Consider the following 22,557-nt stretch of genomic DNA (forward strand, 5'->3'; position numbering starts at 1 on the left):
AAACCAGCCAGGTGGCCATCGGCGGGTGACGGGTGAACAAGATGGTCCATCCGTCCAGCGGAACGTGAGCAGCCTTAAAAAGGAGGGACGCCCCGACACGCTGCAACGTGGACGCGGCGGGGGACGCCGTGCTCAGGGAGGTGACAGCTCGGAAGGACAGACGCCGCACGATTCCACCTCTATGGGGCCCTGTGCCGGCAGCTTCAGAGAGACAGGGTGGGCAGTGGGAGCCAGGGCCGAGGACCGGGGGTAGCGGCTGCCAACGGATGCAGGGTTCAATGGGATGATGGGAATGTTCTGGAACCAGACAGAGGTGGTGGCCGCACAAGACTGAATGCCACTGAGTCGTTCACTTTAAACTGGTCACTGAGCATCATGTGACTTTCCCCTCAATCGAGAAGCACAAGGCCCCTGCAAAGCCAGGCAGGAAGCCCCAGGACGGGAGGACTGTTTTGAGAAGCATCGCGCACGAAACCCTGGGCAACCTCACAGCTGAGACTCCGGCCTCGTGACCCTCCTGCGCCTCGTTCCTTCGACTCTGGCAGCCACATGGCCTCTCTCACCTCAGCCTGTGGGGTGCGCAAGCCCTTTCACTTCTCCTCATTTCCTCTGGCTCCCCTACTGTGATCCCAATTGCCATCCCCACATGACAGGCGCCACCCATTTAAGAAGCCAAGAGGATGACCCCAGTGACCCCATGCAGACACAGCCCCGACGGGCCCCTGCTGCCTGCAGGTGGGACGGCGAGGTCTCAGCCCCAAAATCCCATGGGAGCCTCAGGCTGAGAAGTGAAGCCTGCACCCCTTCCATCCCTGCAGTTTCAGGCGTTTAAACCCCCTTCACAAAGGCCCCTCGCAGCAGAGATCTGCTTCTGTGCCTGAACAGCTGCCAGCCTCGTTCCCCGCGGCCCGGAGTGTCCGCCTCGGCGCACTGGGTGCAGGCGGCTCTTCCAGGACCTGAGGCCTGGGGGCCGCACCGACAGCTTCCCTGGCATCCACGGTGGGCCTGCCGGCTCCCAGAGCCCCGGGTGGGGCTGCTGTGCCTTCGGGTCTGGAAGCGACACCACGAGAGTTTCCTCAAAGGGAGTTGAGGGGTCAGTGGGCAAGAAGCCAGAGCCCGTCCAGAAGCTGCAGCTGGTGGCCGGCAACCCCACCCGGGGTGCAGACCCTGGAGAAGGGAAGCAGGAGTCCAGACAACGCCTGTGGCCACGTTCACAGCAGCACGACCCAGAGAAGGGGGACATCAGGGGACGACGAGAGAAACATGTCCACGCACACGTGAAACAGCACAGCCCAACTCTGCTCACGACTGAGCCCAGCTCCCCCACACTGCCCCTAGCACAGGCGAGTGAAGGAACAGCGAGCGGACACATGAGCCACCGCTGGCCCCATGGGGGATGACAGGTGGGTGGCAGAATGACCATTGGAATGGCTGCCATGATTGGACACTGACCCCAGGCCTCATCCAGGGCCTGAAGGGCAGCCCCTCTGTCCAGGCCCTCACTGCTGAGGCTTCATGGTGTCTCCTGATCCATGGTCCCAAGATGTTCCAAGGACTTGGCAATGGCGTCAAGAACCAGTGAACTGTCCGCCAAACGTCCCACTCCGCTGACAAGAGAGCCCCCTTTGGGACAATGTTAAAATTCAGGGGGGTGGAAGGAACACCTTCCTGGGGAGCACGTGTCTGCAGTGACGGGCGAGCCGGCACCGCGGAGCGAGGGGCCCAGGGAGCACAGAGAGGCATTCACCCGGGAGGCGTCATCTGGGAACAGGTGCCTCTGACCACGCAGCCCTGAGTGCAGCGCCCTTCCACGCCCACGAGGGACGCGCGCATCTGCTCCGCCTGCAGTCTGAACACAGCATGGCAATCTCCTCCCGCCTCTGCAAGGCCATCTCCCCCACCGCTGAGGTCAGATGCTGGACCTGCGGGGCGAGGCTGGCTGACATTTGCTCAAGGTCCCGGCTGAATTCCACGTGGAATTTAATCTAAAGAAACCGCCACTCGTGTGAACAAGGCCCGCGGTCCACGGCCCTCAGCGCTGGCTCCCCCCCTGACGGATCTCAGCTCCTCCGGACGGACGGGAGGCCTAGTTCTCGTGCAGATGATCTTTCTTCTCTTGCACTGATGCTGTCAGAAGTAACAGCTGTTTTTAAAATTCACCACCCACCGCGGTGACAGAAGACAGCCACCCGTCAGAACCTGGCTTTGCTAAAAAGTGGCTGGTTGGGAGGCAAACTCTTAATTCTACTGAGATGGGCGAGACAGCGGGTTAACTTTGCCAAGACAAAGGAGAACTTGGGAGAGATGAGACAGACAAGGAATCGGATTAATTTCTTTTTTGCAGCAAAATATTCTACCAGCTCACAGCTAGAGAATTCTAACAAGCTCCACCGAAGAGAGGAAGGAAACCACGCGCCAATGCTGTGCCCCGGCCCATGGCCTCCTGGACCTGGAGACACTGGAGCAAAGGAAGCTCTCGTGTGAAACAGCAGAGGCTCAGAGGGGGCGACAGGACAGCGTTGTTTTCAGGGAATAAACATCCTCAGGCACCTACTGGCCAGAACCGAGACAGAAGTAAAGACCAGAAAAGAGCCGAGGGGCTCGTGTGGGCCGAGGGCACCAGGACGCATCTGATCTCCTCTGGCTTCTTTCCAACAAGAAAATCTAACCCTTCATTTTCTCCGAGCGAAAGCTCTCAATGAACATTTAGAGACTGACTGAAATTCAGAATTCTCCAGGACTCTGCTGGGAAGACGTCTAGCAGCCGCGCAAAACCCACTCCAGCTGGACCCGCTGAGCAGCCGGCCACGTGCAAAGCCATGGGGGGCAAGGTGGCTCCAAGACCCCTGTGCCCCACACCGTCGCAGGAAACTCCCCCGGAACAGGGCCGACACCTGCTCACATCCGTGTCTCCCAGCCTCCTCCCGGCCTGGAGAGGTCGGGGTCTCCTCCTGGACCCCAGTTTACAACTCTTGGCCATAAAACCGTGTGGGGGCTGGACGGAGACGGCAGGTTCTTGGAGCCACACGCTTTCACCCGATGACACTGTCCCCTGTCACTGTCCTCACTCAAAGACGGGAACAAGGAATTTTGCTCGTCTCTGTTGTCAACTACCACCTCTACCTAGTTCCAGACCTTCCTGTCACCCCAAAAGGACCCCCTGTGCCCATGATCAGTCACTCCCCACTCCCTCCCTCAGCCCCTGGGGACCCCTCGTCTGCTTTCATCTCTCTGGATTTGCCTGTTCTGGGCGTTTCATATATATGGACTCAAAGAATATGTGGCCCTTTTTGTCTGGATTATTTCACTTAGAATAACGTTTCCATGGGGCTGGCCCGCTGGCGCAGTGGTTAAGTTTGCACGTTCTGCTTTGGTGGCCCCGGGTTCACCGGTTTGGATCCCAGGTGTGGACATGGCACCGCTCATCAAGCCATGCTGTGGTAGGTGTCTCACATATAAAGCAGAGGAAGATGGGCACAGAAGTTAGCTCAGGGCCAGTCTTCCTCAGGAAAAGAAAAAAGAAAAAAAATGTTTCGTTATTAAAGTTAATTAATAAAGTTCGTCCACATTGTAGCATGTCAGTGCTTCATTCCTTTCTATGGCCGAGTAATATTCCATCGTGTGGATGGACCAAGATTCACGTACCCATCACCTGCTGAGGGACATTTGGGTTGTTTCCACCTTTGGCCGCTGTGAATAACACTGCTGTGAACACGGGTGTACGGTATCCGTGAGTCTGTTTTCAGTTCTCCCGGGTGTAACTGCTGGGTCACATGGTAACTCTGTGTTTAACTTTCTGAGAACCACCGGACTGCAGCGGCTGCACCCTTTCACATTCCCACCAGCAGCGTGAGGGGCCCAATTTCTCCACATCCTCTCCACACCTGTCATTTTGCATTTCGTGTTATTACGATCACTGCAGTGGGTGTGAAGTGGTATCTTATGGTCGGTTGGTTTTCGTTTTGGTTTTGGGTTTCTTTGCTGAGGAAGACTGCCCATGAGCTAACCTCCGTGCCCATCTTCCTCTATTTTGTAGGTGAGACGCCTGCCACAGCATGGCTTGATGAGCGTGTGCAGGCCCGCACCCAGGATCCAAACCTGTGAACCCCTGGCCGCCGAACCCAACCACTATGCCATTGGCCCGGCTCCTCTCGTGCTGGTTTGGCCGCATCTTGCTGAGCATCTTGTCAGGTGCTGGTTGGCCATCTGTGTATCTTCTTTGAGGAAGTGTCTGTTCAAGATCTCTGGTTGTTTTTTTTGTTGTTTCCACTCGTCTTTCCTGAGCACTGATCGCGGGAGCTCTGGGCGCCCCCGGGTGGGGTCCCCTGTGGGCATGAGGCCTGCGGGGCCCTCCCGCGCCGCCCGCCCCTGGAGGACAGCAGGCTGAGGCGGCAGCTCCTCTGGTCAGTGTCTGGAAACAGGTGGGAGGGGTGATGCCAGCCTTCTGATGTTCTCCTGGGGGTTCCCTTGTTAGGATCTTGGCTCACAGGTCATACCGTCCAGGATACTTTATCTTCCCCTGGGAATAAATGGATCCCAATTATCACAGAGCACAAGGAGTGACCCAGAGGCAGGGCTGACACCTCGAGGCCGCACAACGTGAAACAGCAGCCAGTGCTTCCGAACCGCCAAACCGCAGGCCCGGCACAACCTCAGCTCCTGGAGGCGTTTAAGAACCAAAATCAGCCCTCATGCAGAGGGAAAAAACGGCCAGTGCTCAGGCCAGACAACACGCAGCGATACCGGACGCCAGCATTAAGTTAAAACCATGACAGAATTACCTGCAAAGATGCCTCGTGCGTCTCCAAGCCAGGCCACCAGGTCCCTTCCCAGCGGCTTGGCGCTCCCGTGGCACACAGGCAGCCCAGACTCGTTTCCACGCGAGCGGGGCCCGCGCTGTCCTCAGCAGAGGCACAGGGAGCACGAGACGCCTTCCAGCTGCAGTAAGTCACTCTACGTTTTAACTTGCTCACGTGCTGAAGCGTCTCTCCCGGGAAAACCAGCATGACTTCAAAGGAGACACACAAAGTTCCAACACTCTGCTTTTCTGTATCTGCCTGAAAATACGGGACGACGCCCCACGTGCAACCTGAAAACAAAGTTCCTAAAAAAGTCAGGTCAGCGGGCCGTGGCCGGAGCATCTGTATCAGGCGGGGGTGTCGCCTCCAGGAGGAGGTGGGAGTGGCCACTGTACGCAGGGCTCCTCCTGACATCAGAGGTCCACGGAAGCCCGGGAGCCCCGGGGTCTCCCACTGGCCCAGGCAAGGACACCGCCGGACTCGTGGTTCTCTCTGAGCATCAAGGAGATGACAAGTTTGGGGCGCAGTGGTGGCTCGCAGCAAATCCCCCTTTTATTTCCTACATGGGACGTTCTGAACCCAATTTAAACCAAATGCAAGGGAAAACTAAAATTTTTTTTTAATTTTCCAGTATCTGTAGCCACCCAAGACCAGGATGAGTCGCCCGCCACGCAGGAGTGCGCAGGCCGTCCCTTCTCCACGGCCCCCGCTGGCCTCCACTGGGGACCTCTTTCCTCGCTCACTTCACGACATGACAGTGTTTTGTTGCTGAGGAAAAGCCGTCCTCTGTCAGCCGAGGGGATCATGACAATCTTGATCTTTCCACTCATTCTGGTGAGTTTTGAGAGTGTGATGTCACACAGCTGGGGAGGAGCAGCAGATGGAGGGTGTGGGTCTTCAGGCTCAGCCCCCACCTCCCGCACCTCCATGCCCCATCCCTTCACCGCACCCCACATCAGCCAAGTCAGGGAGCCTCTGTGGTAAACGAGGCTGTAGGGAAGGAAAAACCCTTTCCTCTACCCTCTTATCTTCTGTGACTGGGGCCTGCAGATTAAATTGACAAACAACAGATTAACAGAAGAAAATGTTGATTTGTATGCACATGGGGACCAAGAAAAGTAGCTGACTCAGCAAATGGTTCCAATTAGATGCTTATATACCTAACTTAGTAGGGGAAAGGGAGTGGGGATAAAAGCCTTCTTATAGGAAGAACAAATAGGTTTCTTTAGGAAAAACAAATGAGTTTCAGGAGAACAATTGAGACACAGGAAAGTTTGTGATAAGTTTGTCTGTGTAGGTGTGAGTGGTCTTCCGTCTCTTTCAGGGCCATAAAACTCTCCCGGGGGAGGAATCTGAGACAGGCCTCACTCACAGTATCCCCCTGGGAGTAGATCCGCCCTAAAGAAGGAATTGACAGCAGCCTCTTTTCCCAGAAGTTGCTGTGTTTAGTCTGACAAGGGAAGCTCCAAGAAGGCGTTTTTCTGCATTTGTTGATTCTCAGTTGGCTTCAGCTCAAAACAATCCTCGTGCCAAAAGGGCATATGGTGGAGGGGACACATCCTGATGACCTTCAAGGCCCTTCACCATGACACTTCGCCCCATCACCCAGTGTTGTAACCAAGTCCCCCTGAGCCAACAGGAAATGCTGTTGTGTGAACTCGGATCTGCTCTCCCCTTTAGGACCAGGCCCCAGCAGACCTTTTCAGACCCACTTATCTCCCAGGTGAGGATGTTCAGAACACCCAGCGACAAAGGAGCAAGAGGAGAGTGTGGTCCCCACGGGGGCCCCCAAGCTGGCCGCAGAGCAGAGCAGAGGAAGCACGTTGGGTCCTCATCCAGGAAGCCCTGAAAGAGCTGAGGAAGGGGCGGGCCAGACACGTCAAAGGCTCCGCCCGCCGGTGGTCCAGGCTCTCCTAAGGAAGGCAAGGCCACAGGACGTCCTCCCTCGGACGGAAACCCTCCAGCCAACTGCTTCCTCGGTTCCTGGCTACACGGACAGTTCTGGGCGGCTCAGACGAGCGCTCCAGTCACCTCTGCCCTCCCCTCCCCTCTGTGTCCAGTCTCTTCACGGTCCACTCTTTCAGTGAAACAGAGCTCATGTTAGGGCATTGCATAAATTACTGCGACGAGAACAAAAGTCAAGATTTCGGTCCTTACACATCAGAGTTTCTTCCACTTGGAATAAGATGAGTAAATTCCCCTCTGCCTCCCCAAAATACAGGCACAAGTGTTAACTTCCGACAAAAGACGTGTGCTCGGAAGCACCTGCGACCCAAAGATTTTGTCAATTCAACATGCACGGGGGCCAAAGAGGACCGACAGCACGTCCTTTCATAACTCAAGTCATCCTCTAAGTTACCTTTGGTCACTTGAGCTTACACACGTCCTGTTTGTTTTCAAGTGGGACCTACTGCCATTGTTCTTTATACGTGCTTATTTTCTAATTTAAGAAAAATGACTCAAAGGAGATGAAATGGAATATTGCTACATTACGGTCCCACGTGTATTCCACACTCAGAGCCAGGAAAGAGTGGAGCTAGAGCTGGTTCGACGGGCTGGGGTCTGGCATCCTCGGACTGTCCTAGCAGTTGGCGGTGGCTCCAGGACATGGTTCGGCCAAGGCTGTGAGGCCTACCACCATCGCCACTGTCATCACCACCATCATCATCATCATCACCATCATCACTATCATCATCACCACCACTATCATCACCATCATCACCACTGCCATCACTATAATCATCATCATTGTCACCACCATCATCACCACTATCATCTCCATCATCATCATCACCACCATCATCACTATGATCATCACTATCGTCTCAACACCACTACCATCAACATCATCACTATCATCATCATCACCACCACTATCATCTCCATCAACATCATCACCACCATCATCTCCACGAACATCACCCTCATCATCACATCATCATCACTATCGTCTCAACATCACCACCGTCATCACCACCATCAACATCATCACTATAGTCTTCATCATCACCACCACTATCATCTCCATCAGCATCATTGTCATGATCACCACCATCATCACCTCCATCATCACCACCACCATCAACGTCATCTGGGGCTGACACTGACCATTAACCCTTTCCACATATTAATTCATCTCATCCCACACCCTGTGGGGGAGGGACTATTAACTGCAGTTCACGAGTGAGGAAACCAGGGCACAGAAAGGCTAACACTACACAGCCAGGAGGGGACAACACCACAGTGTGAACCCCAGGAGTGTGGCTCCACAATCAGGCCCGTCCCTAAGACACCAGACCATTTGTGAGCCCGCTCCCAGGGCACAAGAGGCTGGTGGGTGCATGGTCAGCAGGGGCCGCCCGCTTCCCTTTCTCCTACCTACTCCCACCCCCATTCCCACACGGAGAGCTCTGAGCACCCGGGCCGTGAGGGGTGGCCTGTGTCGTGCTCAGCAAACCTCCCTCAGCCCCCACCAGGGAGGAAGAAAGGAGGCATGTGGATCCTGAGACGGGGAGGCCTGGCTTCGTCCACAGCTGGAGCAATCCAGACAGGCGCAACTCAGCATTTGGTGCGCTTTGCTGAAGACGAAACACACAGTTCAACTTCTGGGGAGCGGGACCGGTTCTGCTTCTGCTTTGAATGCTGGGGGAAACTGCAGCTGGGGAGGCCGTGGGGTGAGGGGGCGCAGAGGGGCGGCAGGGCTGGAAGAAGCTGTGAGTGCACAGAAAGGGCTGAGAGACGCTCTGGTCAAAGGCAGCTGGCTTGGCTATGTCACATCCCGCTGGGCCCCGCGTGGGGGGAGTGGTGCTGTCCATCAGCCCGTGTCCAAGGGACTGCGGGAAGCAGAGCCTGGTTAAGGAGAGCTGTTAAAAGCCAAGAGCCTCCAGCGTCACTCAGCTAAAGACACGTCGGCGGAGACTGGAAGCAAATGCAATCTTTCTAGGGAGGAAACAGGTTCTTCCACACTCCCCTTGCGCCAGGAGCAGGGGGGGTGAGGACAGACGGCATGGGGCTCCAGGCTGCGCCCACTGCGGCGCTGGGGAGGCCAAGGGGACGGCTCAGAGCGGGCACCAAGGGTTCACATCTCCAGCACGTCCAACCGGAGCCGCTCGGCCCAGAGCATCTGCCAACCACTTCGTCCGCGCACACCCACCTCTCCCCTCCCACCCGCTCCTGAGGGGCCCGGCCCTCAGCGGGAGCCGGTCACTCACACCAGCAGCCCGCTCTGAGCAGAGCCACATGGCTGGCCTAAGCCACCCTCTGCAGGATCCGAGTCCTCGACCCTCATGTGGATCCTGAGGTGTGAAGCCAGTAATCAGTGCCTCAAGGCCCTGAGAAACCCCCACGGCCAGAGCGAAGCCCCCAGAAAAGCAAAAGGGTGGTTCTGGGGAGACAGCAGCCTGGACACATACTCCCATTAGCTTACCCGAGGAGCACGCCCGGCGGGGAGACTGGAGGACTGCCGGGCAGGGCGTGTCTGCCAGACCCCAGGATTGACAGGCTGAGGCCAGGAGGATGCACGCTCCCTGCACAGAGCCCAGCCACCAGGGACTGGAGAGCCCCTCACCAAAGCAGATCCTCTGCTCCCCCTGAGACGAGCCCTCCAGCCCAGAGGGGCTTGCCACCGGGTGCCCCCTGCCAAGTGCTCCCAACAGGTGCTTGAGGGTGTCAGGCCCCATTTCCCTCAGCCCTGCCTTATCATCTTTGTTTCCATGACACTGCATGCTCTCCTAGCCCGGGGCTGCTGTCGCTTCATGCACTTGTCCCCTCCCTCCCCTGTCTCCCCTCAAGGAGGATGGAAAGGACCCCTGTCTCTCACCAGCCCCTCTCCATCTCAGGGGAGGAAGCGGGACCCACAGAAAGGTCACAGTCCAAGAAGCGGCCACATTTCCCCACCCAACCTTGAGGAGACCATCCGACAGACCCCCGCTGAGGGCACCCCCCGGCCAGGACGCCTCAGAACAGTCAGAGCCATCACCAGAAGTCTGAGCTGCCATCCCATCCCAGAGGAGCCCAGAGACACGAGGACCAAATGTCACATGGGTCCTGGGACAGAAAGCGGACTCGGGTGAAAACCGAGCCATCGGGATACAGCGCTGACATCAGTCATCACAGCATCATTGTCAGTGCATCAGCTGTGACCCACACACCACAGTGACACAGGGACACGAGAGCCGGATGACAGGGACGCTGCAGGACAGATGGTGTGAGCGCTCCGTCCTTGCCGCCCTATGTTCCTATAAGCTGAAAACTGCCCTAAAAAATAAAGTCTGTTAATTGTCAAATAGCAAGATGCCCCCATAATCATAGCGGCCCCATCTCTGCACAGGCCCCCAACAGGTAAGAGTCACCCCCTCACGACGGACCCGTAAAGTCCCCAACACAGACACACGCAGTCCCCTCACCCCGAGTTCCCAGGGGACTTGGGGACCGGCTCCCACATCAGCCCTGCTCGCCTGCAACTCCTCTCGGGGTTTCTTGAGAGTGTCTTTTGGGAATCCCGCACAACCGGGCCTCAGTGAGGCTGGGGGCACGGCTCTTACCGCCCAGAGTCCACTCTATTACAAATTGGATTTCCATGAGCTCGTTTCTCCCCATAAAATTATACTGAATGCTTTACATCTGACCCTCCCATCTTCAACAAAAGGAGCCAAAAAGCAGCAAATCAATGTGGACAGTACACCACGAAGGGCGCGAGTCAGCCGCACATGGTCCTCAAGCTGGTCCAGGGTGCGAGGTCCGCGGGCCGACACCATTTTCACGGGACTAAGACCTGCCTTTTCTCCCTCCGTCCTCTCCAAAGGGTTCAGAGGGAAGTCCGGGGGGCCACAGGCCGGCACATGGGACCCCGGAGCAAGAGCAGAGCCGAGGACGCCTCTTCCCTGCAGAGATGAGCACAGAGGTAAGAGGCCGCCGCTGAACTTGTTGAGGGAAAACGATGCTGCTTTTTGTTAAAAAGTGAGGTACGCTCAGTGGATTTATTACTGTTGGTTTTAAATGAAAAGTTTAAATGTAACCGATTTCTCTGTTCTCATTCCTAGCGCAGTAAATACCCCTAGATGTCACCACACCACAGGAGCCTGAAACCTTCGGGAGAGTTCAGGGGTGCTGGGACCCGAGCTGGAGAGCCAGTGGGCGGCTAAGATTCTGGAACCCACGGCGGTGACGGCGTGGGCCTGCGGCTCCACCTAGCGGCGAGGGTGGGCAGGGGGGCCACGGGTGGGCCCAGCCAGCTGAGGGAGGATGGACGGCCTGACACCATGCACGACGCGAAGCTGCGGGGCTTCTGCCTTCTGAGCTACAAGGGTCCTGTGGAAAGGTCTCGAGAAGCGTCTTTTTTGGGTGCAGGCGAAACGTAACCGTCCTGACAGAGCTGCTGGGACCCTCCTGCAAGATACCCCCCGCAGACCCGGCCCGAGACCCGGTCCAGGTCCTCTGGATCCAGCAGGCAGCATTTCTCACGCTGCCCTGTTGTGGGCCGTCTGCCCCCGTTAGACGTAGACCTCCAGACGGCACTTTGCCACCCGCACACCCCAGACCCCACCCGGGGCCGGGCCAGGGGCTCGAGGAGGGAAGGAAGGAGCCGGCGAGCACGGGGCCAGGCGACAGGAGGGGACGTGGAGGGACACGGAGAAGCGGCCTCGAGGCCAGCACTCGGGGACTCACCGAGAGGACAGTGGTGGGGCCGCCCTGGGCGCGTGGGTGTTGAGCGGCACCCCAGGCCTGCACCCACCAGACGCCAGGAGCACCCCGGTCATGACAACCCGAAACGTGTCCAGACGCGGCGCGGCGTCCTGGGGCAGACCTGCCCCGGGGGAGCGCCATCCACACCATGGCACAGACGGCGGGGGGCGAGATCAGAGAGGGTCACCAGGGAGCCCAGGCTTCGCAGGGGTGCCCACGTCACAGCTCCTCTCCTGGGCCTGACCTCGGCGCGTCCGGAGCCCCAGCCGCGGGGCATCGCTGCAGCCCATGGTCCAGCAGCAAATGTCAAACACTCAGGTGCCTGCTGTCAAGCTCTGACACAGACCTTCCAAAGACCCACCTTGAACAGTAACCACGGAGCTGCTCAGGTTCCAGAACGGGCCTGCAGGAGGGCAGAGCGTCACTGCTTTGCAGAGAAGCAACGTGGGTGGGGGCACTGGGAGGGAGGACGGGGTGGGGGGGGGACCTTGGTGGGGGCCTGGGGGGGTCCTGGGAGGGGAGGCCTGCGTGCGGAGACCTGAGTGGGTGCAGCTGAGTGAGGACCCGGGAGGGGGGCCGGGGGGCTCGCCCGGCTCTGTCGTCTGCCTCCAACAACGCCCGTTCTGCACGGAGCCCCACGGCTCGACTCGCTCGCCGACGCCGCTGGCGTGAGCGTCCGGCCCCCTCGAAGGTCATTTGACCAAATTTGACACCAGCCTAGAAAACCTTTCTAGCCACGAAATTGCACTTCGGGGAAACCAGCTCAAAGGAATAATTTGAAAGTCACACAGCAGACAGCGAGGAACCCCTCCAAGCTGCACTTCCGCTCCAACTTACGCGCTGCCCGGCTCCAAGATGGCCGCGTGACGCACGACGTAACGCGGAAGCCCCGCCCCTCGCGACGGCTGCTCCTCTTCACGCCCCGCCCCTTCCGGCTTTGACCCGGAAGTGGCCTCCCAAGGCGGAAGTGAGCTGGCGAAGCGCGGCGGGCAATTGAAACGTTGGAGGATGGCGGGGTTGAGGCTGCAGGCCGTCGGGGGCTCGCCCAGGTGGGCCGGGGCGCAGGTTGGGCTTCGGCGCGGGGGGCTGCAGGGGAGTCGGGGCCGGGGTCCGGACTGCTATGAGATCTGGACTGCCCAGAAGGCGCGTCCGCGGGCCGGACCGCATCCGGCGGAGCGGGGGCTGGCCGGCCTCGCTGGGGGCCTGGACGTGCGAGAGCGGAGATGGGGGCAGAGGGTGACGGGACGTGCGAAAGCGGGGATGGGGGGAGACGGTGACAGTGAGGGGGCTGGCCGGCCTCCCTGGGCAGACCCTGAGGAGCGGGACACTGGGTGTGGGGCTGTTCTTCATCAAGGCTGCAGGCTTCTCAGCCCTTTCTCTGAGGACGTGGGGACGCCGGCCCCTCAGGCAGCTGGGGCCATGCAGTGCTCAGTCTAGCCTCCCTGCAGCGTGGGCAGAGCTACACACACCCTTCAGCTCCCTCCTTCTTCCACTTTTGTCCCTTCTTTTTCCAAATTTCCTCTAGTTGGAGCAGGGGCTGCCCCTGCGTTGTGTGGCCTTTGAGCTAAGAATGACTTTCACATTTGTAGAGGGCCATGTTAACAACGATAGGAGAATAACTGCGGCCCACAGTTGCTCCACTCTCGCCCCTGGTGAGTGAGGCAGCTCCCACCCGCCAGCTTGGGGACAGTGCAGAGAGCACAGCTATTTGTCCTCAGGTTTGTGCCTGGCTGCTTTGAGACTGGAAAGGGGTAAAGGTCTGAGGACACTGCTCCTAACAGGTGCTCTTGGGATAGGTGGTCTCTCAGGCCCTGCCTGCTTGGGCCATCCTCGGTGACCGTCTGTGAGCTGGTGTGGTTGCCCACGGTCTAGCTGGATGCCCATAGGTGCTGCAGCTCTGATTGCAGGCGCCATGGGGCCCAGCAAAGACACTGTCCTCAATGAGTCTGAGATTTGGATCAGCGATGATGAGACCAACACAGACATGAACCCCAGGAACTCCATCCTGCTTGTGGGCCTCCCAGTCAGTGGCACGAGCCTCTGCCTTTCCTGTTGAGGTCGTGTTTGTTTTCTAACCACTGGGGGTTTTGTGGTGATCACCATGATGGCGGTATCCTGGGGGCTCTGCCTATGCCCTCTGACTGGCTTCACCCTGGATGTGAAGCTGTAGGTTTCTCTGCTAGGCTGGTGTGCTGGCTGGGTCCGATGGGTGAGCAGGGTCCTGCCAGGAGCCTCCTGGAAATGACCGGAGCAGGTTGATAAAGCAGTGCGACAACCGGCCCCCATGCTGGGGGCAGGCAGTGACATCCCTCAGGGCCAACCGCAGAGAGCCTGGAGGAGGGGAGGGGCCGAGGGGTTGCCCTCGGGGGTTGGGGGGCGGCGCAGCTTATGAGGAAGGGTCCTCTGTGGTGCGATCTCCTTCATGGCACCCAGCAGCATGTTGGTGGAGGCCTGGGGGTGCTCCTGCTCCACCCCGCTGACCAAGGACACCAACCTGAAAACCTCTGGCACCTGCGGGTGAAAAAGGTGTCCGGTCCCTTCACGTTCGGGTAACCAAACCCCAGCTTAGAAAGCAGAGGTCCAAGGGCTCCCGCCCTGGTTAAGGAGGCAGCACCCATAAACCAGCAGAGGCGGTACTTCAGCACCCCGATTCCCAGATGTAAACGTCCAGCTAACCCAGGTTCCCACCTGGGATCACTGTTGGGACTGCTCAGAGCTGTCCTCAATCCTCATCTGCAAGGCTACCACTGGACATGCAGGGACCCTCCTCACCGGCCACAGAGTGGCCACCACTTTCTGCTCTAGCACTCAGGGCAGAGTCTGCTCCCGTGGATGCCACAGGCCCTGACGCCCAGGCCCGCTACAGCCCCCCACTGGTGCGTGGGCTCTTTTTGGGGCCGCTGGTGGAGGGCGCACCAGCTGGAGTGTGGCCACAACCAACATGAGCTGGCAAGCTCCCACACAAACTGCGGCAGACGCTCCCCTGAAAGGGACAGGCCAGCTGCCAGCACCCCCCGGGTGGGGCCCACACACCCTGAGCCCGCGCCCGTTCACTGGCATGCCACAGGTCTGTGTCAATCTCCAAGGGCTCCAGGTGGCAGGGGACGAGGTCGCCAGCAAGCACCATGCTGCACTGACCCTTGCAGTGCTGGCGTCATCAAAGATGGGCACTGGGGGCAGGAGGAGGGAGGTCTCGGTGGCGCCCCGAAGACCCTGCCCCTGCACCAGCACCGAGCACAGACAGGCCACCTCATGTCCAAATGTGCGCCGCACAGGAACCTTCCTGCATGCACGCAGGAGCCACGTCACTCTGCGAGGAATGCCTTTGCTCATAGAAACTACACGTTTACTATAAACATCTGTTTCCAGAGGATGCGTCAGGCCTCGGGCAGTGAGTGCGAGACACCTGGGTCGTGGCCTCTGGCCCACATTCGCATCCTTGCCAGCAGCCCCGCGGCCTGCTTCTCTGAGCTGGGCCGGCTGCCCCTTCCCCCTGTATCCTGCGCCCTCAGAGCAGCACAGCCCACCGGGCCCACTCTCGGCTGCACAGGAGGCTCCACCACCCCCAACACTGAGCTCCCTGTACCTCCCATCCAGCGTGGCCTCTGCCCAGCAGCGGGCAGCATCCCACCGCAGCCGGTCCCGGTGGTGGCTTGGCTTTGCTCGGCCGCGTCACACACAGATGGCATCCGCCTTCTACGGCTCTGACAGCACTGTACTGGGGGGCCGGGTCGGCACAGCCAACTCCCTTGGGAGGTGTCACTGCGTCGGCATGGCCTGTGGCCTGTGCTCCGTTCTCCTTGCCCTTGTCCTGCCCTGTGTCCCAGGCGGCCCTCCCCGCTCCTGAGCATGCATCCCTCTCTGCTGATCGGGGGCAGAGGCGGGGCTGCTATGGCCCAGGGAGCTCCTCGCGGGCTCCAGAGTGGCTCCTGCTGGCCCTGCAGCTGCTGGCCGAGTCTCCTCCACAGCCGGCTCCAAACTCCCTGGGAGGTGACCCTCTGAGTCCTGAGCAGGACTTTCCAGACCTGCTGCCAGCCCTGAGGGTCTTCTGTGTGACGGCGAGTTGTGCTCACCCTTGGTTTGCTGTCACCCACTCTCCCCAGCCTCTGCACAGCCAGAAGCACTCAGCCCGTCCTGTGCTCTGGTGCCACAGGAAGCACATGTGTGTGTAGTGTGTGTGCACACGTGCAAGGCAGAATGGGCCTCGCAGACTTGCGCGGTTGCTTTTCCATCCTCTGGAGTTGAGTCACTGTTTGGTGACATCGTTGGAAGCGAGAGCCCTTGTCGCTGCCGAGACCCTGTGTCCTGAGTCCCTGGCCAGCCCTCGGCCCAGGGGCACCGCAAGCGCCCCGAGGCAGGGGAGCTGGGGCCTGGCCCTCACCCGCAGAGGAGGCGCCTCCTGGCTGCTCACATGGCCAGTCCCCTCCTTGTCCCTTTCTGCCCACTGAAGCTGAGACCCAGCCCAGCCCCTTTCCTCGAACAGGATCACGTGACACCTCTGGCGGATGCTGGTGCTCCGTGACACGTCCCTGAGCCCCTGCGCAAAGCTCCAGGCCTTCTCGGGACTCTGGGGGCTGGGGGAGGGTTATTGGTGTCCCACGGGCTCTGTGCGTCTGTTCACCTGCGTGCTGACCTCAACAGCTAGCTGGCTGGCCGGGTACTCAGTTCACCGGCGCATCTGACTCTCCAGGTAAATGGGCCCTTGCTGTGGCCTCACTCACTCTTTGAGCCCATTTTCCAGGCTGGCGAGCGGGCTCCCCTGCTGCCTTTGGGCCAGTGCTCAGGTCGTAGGAGCCTGTCGGGCACCCAGCAGTGGTGCTGAGGGTGGGGGCCTGGGCACCACTCACCTGGGTGCCATTCACCTGGGTGCCACTCACCAGGGCACTGTTCATCTGGGTGCAGCTCACCTGGGCGCCCACCATGCCTGAGCAGGAAGACTGGTCCCCAGGACCTTGCTGCATCTGTCCTCCTTTCAGTCTGAATGTTGTGCCGTGGGACCACAGGCTGCTGACCTCCATCTTAAAAGGCCCAAACATTACTGGACACCTGAAAGTTTCTCTGGGAGGTCTTCACCGTCCTTGGGGCTGGGGGGTCGAGAGCACAGGCAGTAAGTTCTCAAGTCCCTCCAGGGAAGGCGGGGGACAGTAGTGGTCTTGGGCTGCTGTGTCCAGAGTGCCCTGCCTGGGGACCCTGGCCCAGGCTGTTGTGGGCAGGCTGGACCCCTCACGTTCTTCAGGTTGGGGGTGCGTCTTCCAGGCTGGGTTTGCACAGCGTCCCGAGGAGCTGCCAGACACTCCTGGTTGTCAGTAATACAACGGGCCCTAAAGTAGCTGGCCTGTGAACACGCCGCCCTGGGCCAGGCTGTTGCCCCCTCGCCCCCACCCACCTGCCGCTCCCAGGGCCCGCGGTTGCCCCAAGTGCCGGGGACGCGCCCTCCATGCAGCCAGTGCGCATGCGAGGCCCCCGCCATCTGGGCCTCGGCTGGCTTTCTGGCTTCGTTCTGGGTTTCATTGTGGTTGTGCCAGTTTATACGGCTCTTTGTAAACAAAGGTGGTTGACTCTCTGCTGTACGTCGACCGTCAGTAATTTTCCTAGCGTATCCTTGTTGTTGTCACTGCTTGTACAGAACTTTTTAGTTTTTATGAGTTAAACCTGTCGTCTTCCTGTTGTTTTCAGGGTTTGGGTCCTGCTCAGAAGGCCTCCCTGCTGTGACACGTTAAGAACGACTTAGTGTCTCCCCACTGAAGTCCCCCTCCCCCATAATTAGAGCCTGTGGCTGTTTGGCTTGAAGGTCTGCGACTCAGCCTCCACCCTCCAGGGCTGGGGGGGCGCCTCTGCCGGAGGGTCTCACTCATGACCCTGCGTGAGTGGGCCAGCTCCGAGCACGGGGTGACGGCCGCTGGAGAGTGGGCAGGGCCTGGACAGCTGGGGTGGGTCCGCAGGTGTCATGGTGACACACTTTCCCTCCTGCCCCGGTTTAGGTACAAAGAGCTCATCCGCTCCATGAAGGCAGTGAGGTGTGAAGACACCGTCGGGAGAGAAAGGAGCCAGTTTCTCTAACACCTGTTGCCATCCTCAAGCTGTCACAACAAATCCCAACAACAGGGTGCCGGGCGCGTGCCCTGCCCCCTCCAGGCATGAGCGCTCCGGGACAAGGTCCCCTCCTACCTGCGCGAGTGCGGGACCTCGCCAGTGCCGCCGACACGCTGGTGGTGCCCCTGAGCAGCCTGGCCCGCTGCACCCGCGCCTGCCACTCCCAGCAGCTCCTGAAGATGTTCTGGCCAGGCGGTGTCCCCGTGGGGAACGACCTCCTTGGTGCTGACCGGTGGGCGGTCGGCGTAGGTGAGGCGCTGCTGGGGCCTGCTCTGGTTCCAGGACCCATGTCTGCACAGAGAGGGGAGCTCAGGCCCCCTGTCCCGCAGGTGCCCGCATGAAGCACCGCGTCCTCGCCAGGCAGGCCCTGCGGATGCTCCATGAGGACCCGTCCCCATGCACAGACAAGTGCTGGCGCCTGGCCCATCCTCCGCGTGCCACTCCCGCGTTGCTGGGCAGATTGCAGCTCAGAAGGCCAGTGGGGGGCCCTGAAGGCCATGGCCACCGCTGAGCACCCGTGTCACAAGCACACGTGAGGGCTCCCTGTGCACCACCTGGGGCGGCAGCCCTGTCCTGGAGCAGAGCAGCCTCCTGACCTCGCAGGCCCTGCAGGTGCCCCCACCCTCCCTCCAGACGCTAAAGCTCTCCACTTGCCCAGGCACGCCGTCTGGACACCATGCTGCTCTCAGGGGCACCAGGGCCTGCATGGGCTCTCCTCGTCTTCTCCAGAGCCTGTCCCAGCGCCCACCCTGCTCTCCACTGCATTTGGCGGGACTTGCCTGGTAGCCGCCCCACCCTCTGGAGCCTGGTGGAGCACCCTGCCCCCGCCACCCCTCCCAGACCCCCACCCATACAGCATCAGGTGCACTGGCCACCTGCCCCATCCTGTGACCGCCCGCTCCCCACACATGGCCCCATGGCCCCTGCTCGTCTCTGACACGTGCACTTCATTGCAGATGCTGCTGCATGTGGCTAACGGCATCCCGCAGGAGCTGAGGGCACACATGCAGCCCTCCCTGCCCTCCAGCTTCTTCCACGGCGAGGTGAGTCTGCGTGGGGCCTCTCTCCTCCAGCCTGCCATCTGATCTCCCCATGGCCATGGTCCCTCGCTCTGCGGGCTGGGCGGCCTCCCTCTCCACTTTGCCTTTTCTTGGGCACCGCTCAGCACCTGTGGGGAGGACTGCTCGGGCCTGGTCTCGTTGGCAGCAGCTGGAGCACTGCCCTCACCGCCATCTGCCCACCAGCTGGGCCTCAACGCCTGCCTGCTCCTCTGTGTCCAAGCCACTCTCCACATGCTGCCCACAGGGCTGCCCTGGCACACACCCCTGCTGGACATCACCCTTGCCTTTAGGGTGAGGCCGGCGACTGGGTGCTGGGGGCGCCAGAAAAGCGTCGTCCTCTAAAGCGTCTCTTTCACTTGCTCCGTAGGAAAACTGGGTGCTGAAGCTGTTTCTAGAAGGCCTCTTGCACAAAACCGCCATCCTCCTGGATGTGGTGGGCATGATTATGCAGGACCCAAGCAACCGACCAGGAGCCCGCCCTGCGTGAGTCCTGATGCTCTCGGCCGCCAGCCGCGCAGTCACAGCGTGAGGCCACTCCTTGGCCCAGCTCCTGGTTCAGGCGACAGTCCTGGCCCCAGCAGGCAGGTCTGCGCCGGTCTCCTCTGATAAAGCAGCAGAGAGCAAGCTGCTCCCAGAACCAGCAGACAGCTAGCCATGCCTGCCCTGGCCGGCATTGCTCCACCTCATCAGAGGACGGTGTGTGCAGTCAGCTGCGAAGCCCAGAATGCAAGGGGCCCTCCCTGCTCACAGACCCCCCACCAGCGCCGCCTGGCTCTCAGAGGGGATTCTCAGCAGTCACTGCCCAGAGCTGGGTGCCACTCCATGTCAGGAGGAGGCTGGGAGCCCGGGTAGGGCCCTGCCTTTGCATCTATGGGCCGGATGCCGGGGCCACGGTATGCTGGGCAAGGAGACTCGGTCCCCGCCACGAGCATCTGTCCCCCTCGCCACCCTTAAGGTGCATATGCCTTTAAAGATGCAGACCAGTAGACTCAGTGGCGACACACCGGGCCCTCTGAGTGGCACAGGCCTTATCAGGAGGGGACCCCGCATAGCCTGTGGACACAGTGAGACCAGAGCCAGCCACGTGCTGGAATGTTTCATGCTTGCGCAGGTGGTAGGCCCTGGGCCCTGACTACATGAGTGAGCTGCTGTGCCTGTCCCTGAGCTTCGAGGGTCCAGAAACGCAGCCCTTCAGCCTCTTCCTGTCCCACGTGGTGGCAGAAACCTGAGTGGTGAGTGGCACCTGCCCCAAGGGCCTGTCTCCCAATGGGCGGATGGCATGAACCACTTGTGGTGGTAGCGCAGGACTTGCACCCAAGGGCTCGGTGCTCCCCCACGTTGGGCCACCAGCCCTGGAGGACGGGGCTGGGCCAGTGCTGAGATGTGTCTTTGCTTCTCAGGTGTCCCTGGGCAAAGTCGCTCGACCTTCATTGTCTCTAAAGTAAGTGTCCACTGTGCAGCAGGGGGCGGCAGCACCTAAGGGCAAGAGTCCCGTTGGGGATGGTGGGATGTGCGGACAGCTGGCCACCTGGGACCACGGGGGTCTGTGAAAGCCACCGCAGGCTCTCCTGCCCCCACATCCTGGCACAGGTGCCCCTTTCTCCACAGACCTTCAGGAGGCCGCACCTCGGCCACAAACCACCTGTAGCTGAGCAGATTCGTGTCTGTCGTTTCCCTGGGAAGACACTGGAATGCCCAGGTCAGCCGGCCAGGGGAGGGGCGTCCGGGCTCCCCAAGAGAGCCGGCCCTCGGGAGGTGCTGGGGCTGCCTCCTGGGGAAGAGACAGGCAGGGCTGGCGGTGCCCCGCCTGCCAGCGTGTGTTCATGGGTTCATGTGACCTCAGGTGCGGCTGGAGCCCCGACAGCTGTCAGGATGCACTGCGTTAACCAAGGCCGGTTCCCCAAGACCAGGGCCGTCCGCCCACGACACCCCTGGAGTCATTCTTTGTGTTTTTGCACACATGAGTCTAAGAGCCTAAATTATTTTTGGAAATCATTTTGAAACTTTCAAAGATTATGTAAAAGCTATCTGGTTTTTTGAGCAATGTTTAACTGAGTGAAGTAAAAAGTTTCTTTGGTATTTTTTCAGTGCCCATGTTCACCTCTGCTGGTTTTGATTCCAGGGATGGGGAACAAGTCGGTATGTCCCCCTGCAGCCACCAGGCCCATTTGTTGTCACTGTGCCTCAGGGCGGGGGTGGCATGCAGCCTCTTGTTGCCCCAAGGGTCCGAAGTAAAGCTGCCCAGTGCTGCGTGCTCACTTGGGAGCCGTGTGGAGGAGAGCAGGTCTCCCCCACACGGAGCTGGAGCCCACAGTGCTGGGGTGGTACAGGGTCACCAGCACACCCCACACACTCAGAGGTGGCCCCGTGACAGAGACCAGCCTCAGCTCTGGCCCCGCCCGGCGGGGTTGGCAGCAGCTATGGGTCCCGTCTGGTTGGGGTGTTTCCTCCCCTCCTGCCTGAGCCCTCCGTGGGGACCCTGCCGAGGGGTCAGAGCACTCCACACAGCTTTTTGATTCTTATTCCTGAGCACTGATATCAGCACAAAGGGGCCCCTGCCCTGGGGTCTTGCTGCGCCCACCCTCCACAGCCCCCGGGGAGGCCCAGCAGCACCTGGGGTGGCCGTTTCCAGGCCAGCGAGAAGCCCTGTGGTCTCTCCCCAGCAACCCAGTTAGTGGAGCTAATTTCAGAACGGTGTCTCGTCTCCCTGGACCCGTTCCAGGCACCTGCGAGGCAGCGGTCAGCTGGAGGACAAGCTGTCTGCCTCCCTCCCGAGCATCCTCCTCCCACCGTGGATCCAGACCTGCCAGGTCCCCCTGGGGCGGGCTCCAGTGCAGGGGGCCTGGACTGGCACGTGTTGGGGTCCACAAGTCCACCCTCCCAGGAAGGTGAGAAACAGGACCTGCCGGGTCCCCTGACACTCACCAAGGACTGGGGATGCCTGACACGAGCAGGCATACGTCAGCTCAGCCACCGTGTGGGGTCATGGCCTCCGTCACACAAGCCTGCCTAGGTCAGCACAAGGACCGGTTCTGAATCCCAAGGGCAGCGGGCGTGACTGGCACCCAGACTGGAAACAGCACAGCATGCCAGGAGGGCAGGCCTGGCTCCAGCTGTCCTGGCGGCACCATGGCACCCCGGTGTATTCAAGCACAAGACGCAGCCCCACATGTGGACTGATTGCCGCTGTGACCACAATGGATGGACTTCCTGATCCCACAGTGAGAGCTGGAACAGCTCCCGAAATCCGGGTCCAAGCAGACCATGGAGGGCCATGCCGGCCGGGCCACACCAGAGCTTCTCCCAGGGGCTCTCGGGTCACTGTTGGGCTGGAACCTGGTCCTGGGCACCCAGCTCTGCCCGTGCCCTCAAGGGGAAGGCAGGACTGGTAAGGGGGTCTGGCTGGTCTGGGTCTCAGTCCAAACCTTGAGCAAGTCCTGGGGGCCGATGCAACACCCTGTCCTGAGCACCCAGCCCATGTGAGCAGAGCCCCAGGCAGCCTGGGTGACAGGCATGCACCTAGGGTAGGCAGGAACAGGCACAGCAAGGCCAGCTCTGCTGACCATCTGCCCTGAGGTGGACGCCAGTGCCCTTGGCTCTAAGCCCCCCACCCCCATAAATCCGTAATAAAAATAATCCTGAGTCTCCCTAATGTGCCCCAGTTCCAGCAGTGCCTCCTGATCCGTCATCGTGTTGATGTGCAAGGGGCCAGGGAGGCGCACTGACCCCATTTTAGAAAATGAGGACAGGGAGGGCCAGGGAGCCTGAGGGGGCAGGAGCGCCCATCCTGCCTTCCTGGTGGGGGCAACATGACCGTCCACAGGCCCCAGCCCAGGGATGCTGCGGGAGCACCCGCCAAGGGCCTGGTCCAGGCATCCCGGGAGCCACAGGGCCCAGCCTCCGTGGGGATTGAGTTTGGG

The 22,557-nt window shown here is 60.1% G+C and overlaps 1 protein-coding gene across 2 annotated transcripts; it reads left to right on the forward strand.

The window, feature by feature from the left end:
• Positions 1-12,422: 12,422 nt before the first annotated feature.
• Positions 12,423-22,303, forward strand: LOC106836191 (uncharacterized). 2 transcript variants are annotated; one of them, XR_011494399.1, is made up of 8 exons: positions 12,423-12,532; positions 17,465-17,825; positions 18,533-18,619; positions 19,005-19,120; positions 19,749-19,869; positions 20,038-20,078; positions 20,246-20,336; positions 20,481-20,728. XR_011494399.1 is itself a non-coding variant. In XM_070485283.1 (8 exons), exons 2-5 carry the CDS (start codon positions 18,253-18,255, stop codon positions 19,753-19,755), a joined length of 396 nt encoding a protein of 131 aa, XP_070341384.1. In that variant the 5' UTR covers positions 12,425-12,532; positions 17,465-18,252; the 3' UTR covers positions 19,756-19,869; positions 20,038-20,078; positions 20,246-20,336; positions 20,481-22,303. The 2 variants fall into 2 exon arrangements, 1 of the variants encoding a protein (XP_070341384.1); XM_070485283.1 differs by having other exon boundaries at positions 12,425-12,532; positions 17,465-18,438; positions 20,481-22,303.
• Positions 22,304-22,557: the final 254 nt, after the last annotated feature.

The sequence above is a fragment of the Equus asinus genome, chromosome 14 (genome assembly GCF_041296235.1).
Source record: "Equus asinus isolate D_3611 breed Donkey chromosome 14, EquAss-T2T_v2, whole genome shotgun sequence".
Classification (NCBI taxonomy): domain Eukaryota; kingdom Metazoa; phylum Chordata; class Mammalia; order Perissodactyla; family Equidae; genus Equus; species Equus asinus.

What these genes read in the sequence shown, in the direction of transcription:
- LOC106836191 (XM_070485283.1), top strand. Translation starts at nt 18,253, where the DNA reads ATGCTGCTCTCAGGGGCACCAGGGCCTGCATGGGCTCTCCTCGTCTTC. An exon ending in CCCCACCCATACAGCATCAG is followed by an intron (nt 18,439 to 18,532) that starts GTGCACTGGCCA and finishes ACTTCATTGCAG; the next exon opens with ATGCTGCTGCATGTGGCTAA. An exon ending in CCAGCTTCTTCCACGGCGAG is followed by an intron (nt 18,620 to 19,004) that starts GTGAGTCTGCGT and finishes CTTGCTCCGTAG; the next exon opens with GAAAACTGGGTGCTGAAGCT.